The 15,281-nt window shown below is 33.6% G+C and overlaps 1 protein-coding gene across 3 annotated transcripts in view; it reads right to left on the minus strand.

The window, feature by feature from the left end:
* The window catches only part of LOC134710693 (kinesin-like protein KIF26A), a 131,793-nt gene extending 119,809 nt beyond the window's left edge, over positions 1-11,984 (minus strand). Inside the window, exons 1-2 of one of the 3 annotated variants that reach the window (XM_063571082.1) lie at positions 11,919-11,984; positions 7,522-8,400 (exon numbers count right to left, since the gene is read on the minus strand). In XM_063571082.1, the coding sequence (XP_063427152.1) occupies positions 7,522-8,379 (858 nt within the window). In that variant the 5' untranslated portion in view covers positions 8,380-8,400; positions 11,919-11,984. Of the gene's footprint in view, positions 1-7,521; positions 8,401-11,876 lie in introns of all 3 variants that reach the window. The other 2 variants (XM_063571081.1, XM_063571080.1) reach the window with 2 other exon arrangements.
* Between the last annotated feature and the right edge of the window lie 3,297 nt (positions 11,985-15,281).

Here is a 15,281-nt window from a genome sequence, read left to right on the forward strand (position 1 = left end):
TATTTAACCGTAAGAAGTTTGCACATCTGCCAGACTGCCGCCCGAGGACTGTTATTATTCTATAATTAATTGTCGTCTCATTAACACCCAAAATGTGCCAAGTGGATTAGAAAAATCACGATAATTTTATTTGCTACTGAAAAATCCATGTCCAGCGAGGTTTCATAACTACTAGTAACTATCCCTTCAGGCTACAGAAGCTCAATGGAGATGATCAACTTAATAATTTTGAACGAGGATTTAAATTGTTCTTCATTTAAGAACAGACATGCCCTTACACTAACAAAACAATTTTAACAGTTATATGGGTTTATCTGACCTAATAAACGAAATTGGATGTTAATTTAAGATTCATGGCGACCTTTTCAATTGGTGATGGTATTTGTAGCTATTTAAATACACAAAATAAAACTTGCTTGCCTTTGTTCAAGATAATGAGTTGACTTTTGCTTTTTTTAAGTCTTTGACCTTAGTATTGAAGTATGAAGCAAGGTTAGAACTGAGAAAGACAATTCTCGAGTTCAATCTGCATCCCAAACATTTCTTGCTTTCAACAGATTTTTAAAAAAATCTTTAATTGACATCTGTATTATCATATATTGGTAGTTATAAATAAATCAGAAGTTTTTTTTAATAGTCACAAAATTGCACTTGATGAAAAATTTCATTACTTTTAACTTATGTTAGCAATACGATGTACCATTATGGATTTCTCAATTTTTTGGATTGGGGAAAAAAGATACTTTCTCAGATACTTGTTTTTCGTGTTTTTTACTACATGATAATCTTTATATACATGTACAAATATTTAAATTTGTATTTATTTAGAATTTAAATTGATGATCAACCTGTACTCATAAACTATGCTAAAATTTGTTACCATTGAATAATAATGAATCAATTTTTTTTACTACCAACATGTACAGAATGTTATTATTTTCCGTGGTCAAAATTTTGCAATTTAAAGTGCATGTTTTGAATTCTGAATTTACAGTATAAAAATAATAAAAATTTCCATACACTGTCTGCATACATAGAGAAACTTGAAAATTACCGAGACGACTTTTTGTTTTATAATTGTCTCCCTTTTGATTGGTTGATAGTAGAAGAACACAACTTCAATCATTTCTCAATGAGCAATTTTGCAAAACACATTTCCGAAATATCACACATTTGAAAGAGAGTTACCATTTGATATTTAGGGGGGAGGGAGGCAAGGATGAAAAAGTTTTGTCCTGATTTTTTTTAGGTTTAATTTCTGTCCTGCTTATTTATTTTTGGCACTCTATTTGATTCTGCCTTTTTTTTTCATCCCGACTTTTTTAGCATAAATTGGTTGTTTTTTTTGCCAAGTTGCCCATCCTGCCTTCTTTTTTTTTTTAACTCAAAACCTGTCCTGCCTTTTTTTTAAATCTCATCCCCCTCTCCTTCCTAAAAGTCAAATGGTAGCTCTCTAAAAAAATTATTTTAAGCTTTTTTCTAAAATCTTTGCTTGAACACATGTATTTGGAATACAAGATCAGATCATGCGATCTTAATGACAATTTCTATGAGCCTTGTTATCAAGGTGAGCTCAACACCTTCATAAATAAATAAATTTCTTAAACATTAATCAACAAAACCTTGAATATGAAATCCAATATATATTAGCTTTGTATTGCAAATGTTGATTTTTATCTATGAAAATGAGGAAAATATCTTTATAATTGACGAAAATTACAGGAAATCACCAAAACTCATTATTCTTAAGCATCTCGCACTGAGGTCATCAACCAAACTTTACCAAAGTCTATCTACATTGCGATTATAGATGCAAAATCAAAGAAATAATCTTTTCACATCGATGATGAAAAAACGTAACAAAAAAAACAACATGAATACCTTGACTTCATCCCTCTGTTCTGGTAAAGTAGTGATGTGTACAACAGATAAATAAATATGATTTATGATTTTATCCTTTCTCTTTTGCCTTTATCTGATGTAAATATTCCCATGTAATTAGTCCGAGGTGACAAGATACTCTCTCTGATGTCTGACAATGCTATTAGTTATATTCCTAAAATGCTCTAAACAAGCATTTTCTTCTAGCTTATGATAATTTAAAGTATATAAAAGTAGCAACATCTGAAATCATCACTTTGCTTATTTACAACAAGCAAAAGTTTAGGAAAACGAGCCTGTGTCTCTTACCTTGGTCTATGTGCATATTAAACAAAGGACACAGATAGATTCATGACATAATTGTGTTTTGGTGATGGCTATGTCTTCTTAGATCTTACTTTACTGAATATTCTTGCTACTTACAATTTGCTCTATCTATAATAAACTTTGCCCTTTAGTTACAGAGGAAAATATTTTGAAAAAATTTACTATAAAGGGCAATAATTCCTTAAGGGTAAGGGTGAACAATGTATTCAAATGTTCAACAAATGACAAATTTTATATAGACTCGTATGCAGACTTTGGCATAACCATGAAATCCAATATCCATGAATATGCAAGTTTTCTTCTATCCACAGTATAATTTTGGATACTTTTTTTAGCTCACCTTCCATAGAACTAACAAACACTCCTATATTTAGGAATGTTTACGAAAAACATCAAGATGGACACAACGTGGTGCTAACTGCATTCAGTTCTTTGTACCAGGTGAGCAAAAAATTCCTCAACATACCAAAACATGAAAAAATATTGTTGTCAGAATTTTTTCAACATATATATTCATTTTTTAAGAGCCATTGCCTGATTTTGCTTATTTATTGCAAAGTCTGTTAAAACAATCTGTTTTTCAATGAAAATGGTCGAGATTTTCCCCTCAGTAAAATACTTTTCATGTTAGATGGATTCTTTATATTTCAGAAACATAAGGATGCTACAGAATGCACATCTTCTTAATTAACTACATTACCTAGTTTTTAATCATTCCCATCTTTTGAAGGCCTGGTTAACTGTTATTTCGTATTACTTTAATTATAAAGATCGACTGGAGATCGCACCTTTGCTAACAAGCTTCAAAATATTCAGTAATGCTAGAAATTGAGAATCAGTCAGAACTTAATAAACTTATCAAATACTCAAAGTAACATTGTAATTCAATCTTGTGGAGTCGGTCAATTGAGGCATTTCTATAATCATAATGCCTTTTTGTTTTTAAGATACTCCAGATTTGTAGGTACATATAAACAAATGTACCATTTTTATTGATCGATAACAGTTGAATTTTTCATGTATACTTGATTTCATGTTGTTTTTTTTTTATCACTTTCTAAATTCAACTTTTGAAAAGAATGTGGTTTAGTTATATCTGTGAATCAGATGAATAAGAAACAAATAACACTGATTTCATTGCAGTTTTGCCAGATATTGCATACTTCAATTTAAGATTTGTTTTATATCGGTTTTTTCAATCAATCAAATGTTTTATGTCATCTACCCCCCTAGGGTGATAAATGTGCATTTGAAATATATTTATATCTCTACGACTTGCAACTCTGCATTAAACACAATCTGTTATCATCAGCATTACAATGAAAAACAAAAGAGATAAGTTTTCATCATACGGTACTACAAATTTCTTAAGAAAAAAATTCAATCCTTTTTATAAGACTGCATGCAGTTGTTATGAATTTTTTTATAATTCACAATTTACTTCATTTCCCACAATTCTCTTAAATAAACTACTGTTATCACAGAGATGTCTAGCTTTATTTGTAGTTTTGATAATGCAATTGATGAAATTAAAATAGAAACACTTTAACAAATAAGTTTTGCAAATACTCAAAGTCAATAAACCATTACTGAAGGTACATGGATAAAGAATCTCCATGGAAATGAGATGTACCAAAGCTGATACAACTGCATATCAAATACTATTGACTTATCATAAATAGTTCCCTTCAAACATACATTAACACAAACTTACATGTAAACTAAGCAAAGTCTCAAAGCCAATAAACCATGGCTGAGGTGGCAAGGTCAAATAATCTGCATGGTAATGAAATGTGCCAACGCTAATACAACTGCATACCAAATATCATTGCCCTACCACTAGTGGTTCACCATAAACTGACCTAATCACCAACTAATACATGAAACCATAGCAAAAATTTCAAAGTCACTAGACCATCACTGAGGGGGCATGGCAAATTAATCTCCATTGAAATGAGATCTGCCAATGCTTATACAAATGCATACCAATTATCATTAACTTACTACTGTAGGTTCCCTGTAATCTGACCTAATCACAAACTAATACATGAAAACTAAGCCATAGTTTCAAAAGACAATAGTCCATAACTGAGGGGGCAGGGCCAAAAAATCATAATGGTAATGAGATGTGCCAATATTAATACAACTGCATACCAAATATCTTTGACTAACCACTAGTGGTTCACCATAAACTAGACCTCCCCGTGCTTCAGGTTTATGCTCTTATAATATACTAGATTATGGAGTGTGTGTCCGAGCGAGAACTGCTCTAGTTCATTAGGAGCCTCTGGCCTTTGTTAGTCTTGTATTATTTTAATTTTAGTTTCTTGTGTACAATTTGGAAATTAGTATGCGTTCATTATCACTGAACTAGTATATATTGTTTAGGGGCCAGCTGAAGGACGCCTCCGGGTGCGGGAACTTCTTGCTACATTGAAAACCTGTTGGTGACCTTCTGCTGTTGTTTTTTTATTTGGTCGGGTTGTTGTCTCTTTGACACATTCCCCATTTCCATTCTTAATTTTATAATCAACCAGATGCTCCGCAGGGCGTAGCTTTATACGACCGCAGAGGTTGAACCCTGAACGGTTGGGGCAAGTATGGACACAACATTCAAGCTGGATTCAGCTCTAAATTTGGATTGTGATTAAATAGTTGACACAGCATAGGTTTCTGACACAGAATGAATGTGTTCTAATGAACTTAAAATTTTTGTTTTCTCTTAAAGCAATTCACTATGCTGTTGAATATCAATCCTCTCAAAAAAATGTTTGAAGAAATTTTCTTTTTATTTATGAAATTTCAAATGAGAAAAATTGAACCCAATTTTTTAATCACATCCCCCTTTCCCTTATTCCAAAACTAATCTCAATTAAAATATTCTAATGGAGTTTGCAACAATAACTACTCATTTAAATACATCATAAAATATTAAGATGTAAAAAAACTGCTTGTTATCACTGAATGGTAAAGATCATTTAAATTTATCAGTTGGTAGTAAAAAGTGAATATACATTGTATATTGTATATTACAAAGATTTAAGTTGATTCTGGACAAAGAAAGATAACTCCAATTAAAAAAAAATCTTGCAATAAGATATTTCTTGCTTACTATTCTGGACAAAGAAAGATAACTCTAATTAAAAAAAAAATTGGCTATTTCACAATACTGTGAAATTAGATATTTCTTGCCATTGCACAATACTGTGCAATTGAAAAGACTTGCTATTGCACAATACTTAACATAATAATTTTAGATCCTGATTTGGACCAACTTGAAAACTAGGCCCATAATCAAAAATCTAAGTACATGTTTAGATTCAGCATATCAAAGAGGCCCAAGAATTTAATTTTTGTTAAAATCAAACTTAGTTTAATTTTGGACCCTTTGGACCTTAATGTAGGCCAATTTGAAAACGGGACCAAAAATGAAGAATCTTCATACACAGTTAGATATGGCATATCAACGAACCCCATTTATTCAATTTTTGATGAAATCAAATAAAGTTTAATTTTGGACCCAGATTTGGACCAACTTGAAAACTGGGCCAATAATCAAGAATCTAAGTACATTTTTAGATTCAACATATCAAAGAACCCAACCGATTCATTTTTTGTCAAAATCAAACTAAGTTTAATTTTGGACCCTTTGGACCTTAATGTAGACCAATTTGAAAACATGACTAAAAGTTAAGAATCTACATACACAGTTAGATTCGGCATATCAAAGAACCCCAATTATTCAATTTTGATGAAATCAAACAAAGTTTAATTTTGGACCCTTTGGGCCCCTTTTTCCTAAACTGTTGGGACCAAAACTCCCAAAATCAAGACCAACCTTCCTTTTATGGTCATAAACCTTGTGTTTAAATTTCATAGATTTCTATTTACTTATACTAACGTTATGGTGCGAAAACCAAGAAAAATGCTTATTTTGGTCCCTTTTTGGCCCCTAATTCCTAAACTGTTGGGACCTAATCTCCCAAAATCAATACCAACCTTCCTTTTGTGGTCATAAACATTGTGTTTAAATTTCATTGATTTCTATTTACTTAAACCAAAGTTATTGTGCGAAAACCAAGAATAATGCTTATTTGGGCCCCTTTTTGGCCCCTAATTCCTAAACTGTTGAAACCAAAACTCCCAAAATCAATCCCAACCTTTCTTTTGTGGTCATAAACCTTGTGTCAAAATTTCATAGATTTCTATTAACTTAAACTAAAGTTATAGTGTGAAAACCAAGAAAATGCTTATTTGGGCCCTTTTTGGCCCCTAATTCCTAAAATGTTGGGACCAAAACTCCCAAAATCAATACCAACCTTCCTTTTATGGTCCTATACCTTGTGTTAAAATTTCATAGATTTCTATTCACTTTTACTAAAGTTAGAGTGCGAAAACTAAAAGTATTCGGACGACGACGACGACGACGACAACGACGACGCCGACGCCAACGTGATAGCAATATACGACGAAAATTTTTTCAAAATTTGCGGTCGTATAAAAACAATTACATTGTTGACGCAGAAGCCACCATTGCAGCTGATAATGAAAACAGCATACATTTGTCTTGCGTTTTGACTCCATCAAGTGATACGAAGCCTGTTTTTTATATAAGATTCGAAATTTAGTTTGGTCCTTAAGGCCAACTAACTTCTGACATTGGTGATCAAATCAATGAAAAGAATCAATAACTTTCATAACTAGAGGCTCGCTCTCCTTGGTCTATATGCATATCAAGCAAAGGACACAGATGGATTCATGACAAAATTGTGTTCTGGTATTAAATGGTGATGTGTTTGTAGATCTTACTTTACTGAACATTCTTGCTGCTTACAAGATCTATATATCTATAATGAACTTAACCCAGTAGTTTCAGTGGAAAATATTTTGTAAAAATTTACAACAATTTACAGGGGCAGCAACCTTAGAACGGGTTGTCCAGTTCATCTGACAATTTCAGGGCAGATAGATCTTGACCTGATTAACAAGATTTGCTCTAAATGCTTTGGTTTCAGAGATATAAGTCAAAATCTACATTTTACCCATGTTCTATTTTTAACCATGGAGGCCATCTTGGTTGGTTTGCCAGGTCATGATATTGGACACATTTTTTAAACTAGATACCAAAATGATGATTGTGGCAAAGTTCAATTTGGCCCAGTAGTTTCAGAGGAGAAGATTTTTGTAAAGGTTTAAGTACCACAGACGTTAAGTGATAAGAAAATCTCACTTGGCCCTTTGGGTCAGGTGAGCTTAAAATATCATAAAGTTTCATGCAGTTTTTGGAATCATCTATATATAGTGTTATCTTACTTGAATTATATTACTGGTCCCTTCTGTCTGGTCACAGGATACTTTATCATCACTAGCTACCAGTTCTGTACTCTGCTCACCTGTCCCTGCATTGTCATGTTGCAGTGATCTACCATGTTCAGTTTCTATACAGTCTCTGGCTTGTACTTTTTCTTTTTCCACATCCTCTCTTTCAGTCTTAACAATTTTTTTTCTATCAAACACTCTTTTCTGCTCTTTTTCAATTTGATTCTGTTCCGCTATCTGAATTTTAAATTCATTGTCCTGTTCACCTTTTTGATATTTCAAAATGCTTTCCTGTTCCCCAATTTGTGTTCTAGATCTGTTCTCCTGTTCCCCTTGGTTTCTTAATCTGTTCTGTTCCCCAACTTGTTTTCTAAATATATTCCCCTGCTCCTCAATTTGTGTTCTCAATCTATTGCCTTGGTCCCCTAGTTGGTTTCTTAATCTGCTGTCTCGTTCCCCAATTTGGTTTCTAAATCTTTTCTCCTGCTCCCCATTTTGTGTTCTTAATCTAATGCCCTGGTCCCCTAGTTGGTTTCTAATTCTGTTCTCCTGTATCCCTGTTTGTTTTCTAAATCTACTGTCCTGGTCTCTTATTTGGTTACTGAATCTGTTGTCATGATCTACTACTCCTGCCCTAAATCTACTATTCCATTCTCCTGTTTGCAGTTTTAAACTATTACCCTGTTCCCCAAATTGGGACTTAAATCTGTTATTAACTTCACTTGGTCTGACAATAGTTCTTCCATTATTTCTAACTACATTCCCCCTCAATGTGTGATCTAGAACACACCCTCCTTGTTGTACTTTCAGACATGGTATACCACTAGCCTGTGGTCTTGCAGAAGGTTTCATTTTATAACTTCCATTTTATTTCTGGAATGAAATACAAAAAGTATTTATGAAGAACTACTATACGAATTCAATTTATTTTAACATTTAATCATATGGAAAACATTCATATGATAAATTGGGCCAAAACAAATAATGCATATTTCCACTAAAGCTACCATAATTTTTAGTGCCTATCCTAACACTTTTTATGCCATTTTGGAACAAGCACTGTTAAAAGTCAGACTGATTCCCTGACAGTAACAAACTAAAAAATGTTTGTAAAATTAAATATTACCTTAGACCTACCTACCCCACTTTTTACAGCACATTTATAGAATCACAAAGTAATAGTTTTTGACCTAAATTAGGACATTTTGTCCTAATTTGATTTTGTTAAGTACCTCAGCTAAAAATGCCAAAATTAAACAGACTGACATGTTTATCCACACCACATTCTGTATGTATGTCCCTGTCCCAAGTCATGGGCCTGTATAAATTCAGTGGTTGTCATTTGTTGATGTGTTCCATATTTGTTTTTTGTTCATTTTTTTGTATTCAAATTAGGCCAATAGTTTTCTCATTTGAATTGTAATACATTTGTCATTTCTGGGCCTTTTATAGCCAAGTATAAGGTAAGGGCTTTGCTCATTGATGAAGGTTGTACTTTTACAGTGACCTATAATTGTTAATTTCTGTGTCATTTGGTCTCTTGATGAGAGTTGTCTGTTAATTTCTGTGTGGTCTCTTGTGGAGAGTTGTCTCACTGGCAATGATACTAAATCTTCTTTGTTATACAATAAAAATGTAAATTATGCAAGATTTTCAAACACCATGTGTAAAATATGATCAATAATTTAGTATTATAAACGTAATAATTGTACATGTTGTGACAGTTTAATTATTTTTCTTGATTAATAATTACAAGATCAATATAATATCATTGTAACACTTAAATTAATGAAATGTAAACTTTAACTGATATATCCACAGTTCTATTATCAAACAATTGATAATGATCTATTAATTAATTATCATTAACAATATTTATTGTATTATGATCTATTAATTAATTCTTTCTACTTATTTTTGCAGTCATGCTTGTTCTATCCTGGGACGTAATATATCGACGTTAGTAATTTTCTCCCTACTTCTTTTAGAGATTAACAAATTTGGTATGTCAAACTATGGATTAAATAGTCACCCATAACTTATTATACAATGAATTCAATCTTGCCAAAATAACAATATAGTACATGTAGTTACACAAAGTGCAAAATTTTGACACACAAAAATTTAAACTCGATTGTTTTGGTAAAAACAGCTTAAAAAATCTCTACACCAAGGTATCCCCATTCACATTATTCTCATTTCTGACAAATGTTAGAATTGCTAGAAACTTACAATTCAGTAAAAACAGACCAGCTGTACACCTATTTTTCATAATTTGAAGCAGTGGCGGATCAAGGAGTTGTAGAGAAGGGACACCCACCTCCCTTTTGATTTCCCCATGTGGTTTCACAATTTATACATAAGCATAGAATAATAGTTGTTTTAATTCTTTCCAAGGGACCAAGATGAACCATCGAGCCTATTAGTTATAAAGGGACATAACTACAGAACATTAAAAGTGACTATACCCTTGTTCAAACTTGATTGAAGTTTTGTGGTTACAAAATGTATAAGCATTGTGCATAAGTTTCATAACATATAGTTGAGGCAAAATAAAGTTAAGCAGTTTTTTACGATCAATGCATTTGAATGGGGACACATAGCTGGACACCCCCTTTTGTCCTGGGTTGGGACCCCCCCCTTTCTAAAATGGCTGGATTCGCCCCTGTTAAGAAAACAGAAGTGAAACATTCTTCTCTTGTAAAGGGGCAGAACTTTAGAACAGTAAAAGTGACACCACCAAAATTTATACTTGATCTGCGTTTTGTAGTTATTCAATTCAATTCAATTCAGTAATAAGCATTTTGTTATAGTTTCATAACATTTGGTTGTGTCACACTAAGTAAGAGAACGATAAACAATTTTGCCAAATTGGGGCGTACAGATGTAGGGATGTTTGAAAGGACGTACAGATGTACAAAGATAAAACTTAATTCAGGCGTATGACATTTGCGCCGATTTTAAAAATTTTCATTCTTTCATTTGCGCCGATTTAATTTTTTCATTTGCGCCGATTTTATATTTGCTCCTAATTAGATTTACAGGTAAGTTAGTATACTTGTCCATGCACTATACCATTGGTAAAATCTGGTTATAAATGTAGTTCACTTATGTTTAAGTTAATTTGGATTCATATGATATAGTTCTTAAACTTCGTTGTAACGAAATGGACATATGGACATGGACTGAAATGAGCCGATGAGTCAATTGCTTATTCCTTAATCATCGATGGTCATACATATCGGAAGATCAGTGTCATGAAACATAACAACTTATCTTACTAATGTACCATAATATCGTGTAAAGCCAGACTCACCACGGATTCTGATGGTCTGGCTATTGTCAAAACACAGACTTGAAGAGCATAACCATGCGGCAGATTGATGACCGAAAGACAAAGGCTAAATAACTGTGGGTACCGTCAAGTAAAAATTCTGAAGATGTATCTAGTATGCCTTCTTCCACCACCCCTCTCCTTTGTACAACTAGCTAACAGAAGAGGTCAAAATGATAAATAAAAAATAACATGACTTGGATGGAAAATTGTCTCATTGGCACTCATACATCTTTTTCAAGTTATATCTATTCACTTGTAATTTACCTGTAATTAACCTGTAAAAAAATCGGCGCAAATGAAGAAAAAAATCGGCGCAAATGAAAGAAAAAATCGGCCCAAATGAAATGCAGATCGACGCAAATGCAAAACGCCGCTTAATTCCTACTCCACTCTGGTGGGGGCATTAATATTTATACATTTGTAGGTACAAACAATTACATTTGTCAAAACATTTGCTATCAGGATAAAACTATCCATTAATAAACATCAATATAATATGAAATGAAGTATTTATAGCCATAGAAAATAATGCCAGATATGGCATTGACCACTTCTTATACACAAGGTGGAGATGTGCTGCTGGAATAGGTCACCTTTTCTAGCTTAAAACTATGTGAATAGTTCGAATATTATCAGAAATATATGATAAGGTCAATAAAGTTCCTATAACTTAGTCTGTCATCTTTCTTGGTATCCACGTCTGTGTTTTATCAACCAATTTTCTCTCTTTTGGCCTTTTGGTATTCCACTATTACATTGCACACCAAATGAAATCCAAGCAATATCATGAATTTGGGAAAAGGTAACATTTTTAACTAAGCAATATATTTTTGAAATCTAAATTATATGGATAGGGTAAGGGTGGTGTAAAAGGAATCCAGCGGCAACCCCTATCAATTAGGTATTGAAGTAGCCCCCTAAGGTATGGATAGTCGACTTGAATTAGTGCCCGTGGCCAGAGACATGTCTCTGCTGTGGCTGTGATTGAAACCTAATCCACTTATGATCATACATGTATGCTCTTAAATCTTCTGAAACTGTTTGTAGAAATCACTTTGAATACCAATCAACATTACACAACATTCTATTAAAGTGAAAACTCGTGAAAATCCTCTTATAACAGGCGCGTAGCTCCCTATACGCCAACACGTAGTTGCGTGCACATCGGTTCGGCATGCAAAAAAAAAATATTGCAAAATTTTAAAATTACAAATCAAATTTTAAAGGAAACACACATGTTGTCACTTTTTTAATTTATGAAATGTCATTAAATAACGGCATTTGGTTTCAGAATAGAAGTTTTATTGAAGATCATGCATGACGAAACTTGTATCTTTTACAAGATTTGAATTTGCTATACGCAGTCTAACACATGTAGTTTCGGAGCACATTTTACAGAGTACGGTTTATCTGTTTGGAATGAGATGTACCAATCGGCACGAGATTTATCAGAACCCTTGGATATCGTTGAAATTATGCCATGGCGATGTGTTCGACGGAATAACAGAGAAACTCATCCTGCAAACACGCCAAAACAGTATTGGAAAGTCTCATTATATTTTGCGTTTATAGACCATATGAAAATCGAATGCCTATGATAATGGAACTGGAGAGTGGAGTCGCCTCTGGTATTATCAGAAAATCGCTTCTTTGTGTCGTATCTTCTTCCTCCTGTTGTAGGAAATATAACAAACGAACAAATCTCAACATTGTCAGAGACATACGAAACTGACCTGGTATGTAATTTTGACGAATTCAATTGGGAGGTCGCTCGATGGCGAACACGTACACTGGTTTATAACATCTCGCGAGTGCTACCGTGGAGATCTATCAATGTACTACGTCTGTTTAAATCAAATGTACAATCACCAATGAACAATGACAGGTTATCATCGCTAGCATTACTGCATATGCATCGGGATAGTGTGAATATTGCCGACAAATAAATAGAGAAGTTCGTTTCGGCCTAGACCCGAAGAGCAGATTTTTGACAATTTCGAGTAAATTCTGTATTAGAAAAATGTGTAGTTTATGTTTTCAATTAACCATGATTTACTCTATTCAGCAGCTTTATTAATAGTTTTACATTCATAAATTGTTTATAAGTTCTATCTACATGAAGCTCCTCTATCAACTGTCCTATGACCGAAAACCGAAAAAAAACCATTTCCCTACATAAAAGGGTGCCAAAATTTTTTTGCCTCGCTCCGCTCGGCGGTAGTTGCTTGCACATCGTTTCTTTCTAGCTACGCCCCTGTATAATCTAAAATGGGTCCACGTTGTTTGGTCGACATCTTCTCTGACGGCATTTCCCGCGGTTTTGTTTCGGAATGTCTCGGGTCTTTTCCATTACAAATGTCAGTCGAATACACCCTTATGCTTGCTCCTGGAACATTTTGTTTAAACTAACTCTTTCATGGCCACTCACTGTAAAACTTCAAGTCCTCATCGAGACTAATTACTTCTTTTAAAACCATGGTAATAAACTATCTAAAACAGTGCCACAAAAGTCATGCATCTCTACAAACAGGCAAAGTACCATCTGACTGGAACCACGCAAATGTCACACCTGTATTCAAAAAGGGGGATAAACACAACCCAGGCAACTATAGGCCTATATCCTTAACATGCATAGCTTGCAAACTACTCGAACATATCTTTGCAAGTAGCATGATGAATCACTTAGAAACAAACAACACTCTTTATGAATTACAACATGGATTTAGGGCAAAACGATCATGTGAATCACAAGTCATCTCACTGATACATGAACTATTCCAGAACAACGACAAGAACATACAAACAGATCTTATAATCATGAATTTTGCTAATGCTTTCGACAAGGTACCACACAAAAGATTACTATACAAAATGAAATACTTTGGCATATCAGATCAAATCATTAACTGGGTAGATTCCTTTCTTTCAAACAGAACGCAAACAGTACTTTTAGAAAACATGTCATCTTCAAAAATACCAGTCTCATCAGGAGTCCCACAGGGTACAGTGCTAGGACCAATACTATTTCTAATTTACATAAATGACCTCCCAGATTACATCCAACATAGCAAAATCAGACTCTTTGCAGATGACAGTATAATCTACAGACAAATTAAAACTCAAAATGACTGCCTCAAGCTTCAAGAAGACCTAGAAGCTGCCATAAAATGGGAAAAAGATTGGCTTATGTCTTTTCATCCCGACAAGTCACGGTAACATCATGAACATAACAACAAAAAGAAATCCCGTACACTTTTATTATAACATGTATGGACACATCTTAGAAACTGTAAAACATGCAAAATACTTAGGTAGCAGACCTAAAATGGAACACCCACATCCAACAAACTGCTGCAAAAGCAAATAAATCATAAGGTTTCATCAGAAAAAGTCCAATCACAAACAATTAAAGAAAGAGCGTATCAAACACTTATAAGACCAAAGTTAGAATACTGCTGTACTGTATGGGACCCATTTACTAATGAAAATATAAGATCACTTGAAAAAGTTCAGAGACGGGCAGCAAGGTAGGTGTGCAACAGACATCACAACACCAGCAGTGTGTCTGAGATGCTAGACACCATGAAATGGCAAACCTTACAAGAACGCCGACTACGAACAAGGCTAATAATGTTCCACAAAATTGTAAATGAAAATATAGCCATTCCATCGCATAATGTATTACATCAGAGTCAGTCAAATACAAGATCCACCAATAAAGAATCCTACAGACAAATTCAATGCAATAAAGACAGCTATAAATTTTCTTTTTTCTGTCAAACCATTAGAGACTGGAACAAACTATCTGCTAAAATTACTCAAAACACTACTACAGAAAACTTCAAGGATGCACTCACGCACGATGTGCTCCTTGATACTAAACTAAATAAAAATGGTATAAATTAAAAACAAAGAAAAATTGTAAAAATTGAAAAATACGAAAATATGTGACCAAAAACAACAACTTTGAACAAGAAATATTTGTTAATTTATGTTTTGACAAAAATTGTTTACATAAATTTATTTTGAAAACATTAACCAGGCATGCGCCGGAAAGTAAACATCAGTACGTTGATGGTTTTCTGTAACAAAAGAAGAAGAAAGAAGAAGATCTCAAAACAACGATCGGTGCCTTATAGCAGAGACAAATAATCATGACAATGTATTATATGTCTGCTTATAGAGAACGACCATTCAGTAACTTCAAGAAGAGCCTGGGGTATATGTTTTCCTCTAGGCATCTGATCCCCAATTTGATGGGGAAAACATACCAAATCTATACTCACCAAATCGGCAATCAGATTGTATTTTTTTGCTAACACTATTTTCAACAAGTTCCGTAAGTCGGTTTATAGTTTCCAGATTGGAAAATTACAGTAGTCCCTTCAGACTCGTCGGGGACTCCCGAGTGATTCAG

Source organism: Mytilus trossulus, chromosome 3 (genome assembly GCF_036588685.1).
Source record: "Mytilus trossulus isolate FHL-02 chromosome 3, PNRI_Mtr1.1.1.hap1, whole genome shotgun sequence".
Lineage (NCBI taxonomy): Eukaryota > Metazoa > Mollusca > Bivalvia > Mytilida > Mytilidae > Mytilus > Mytilus trossulus.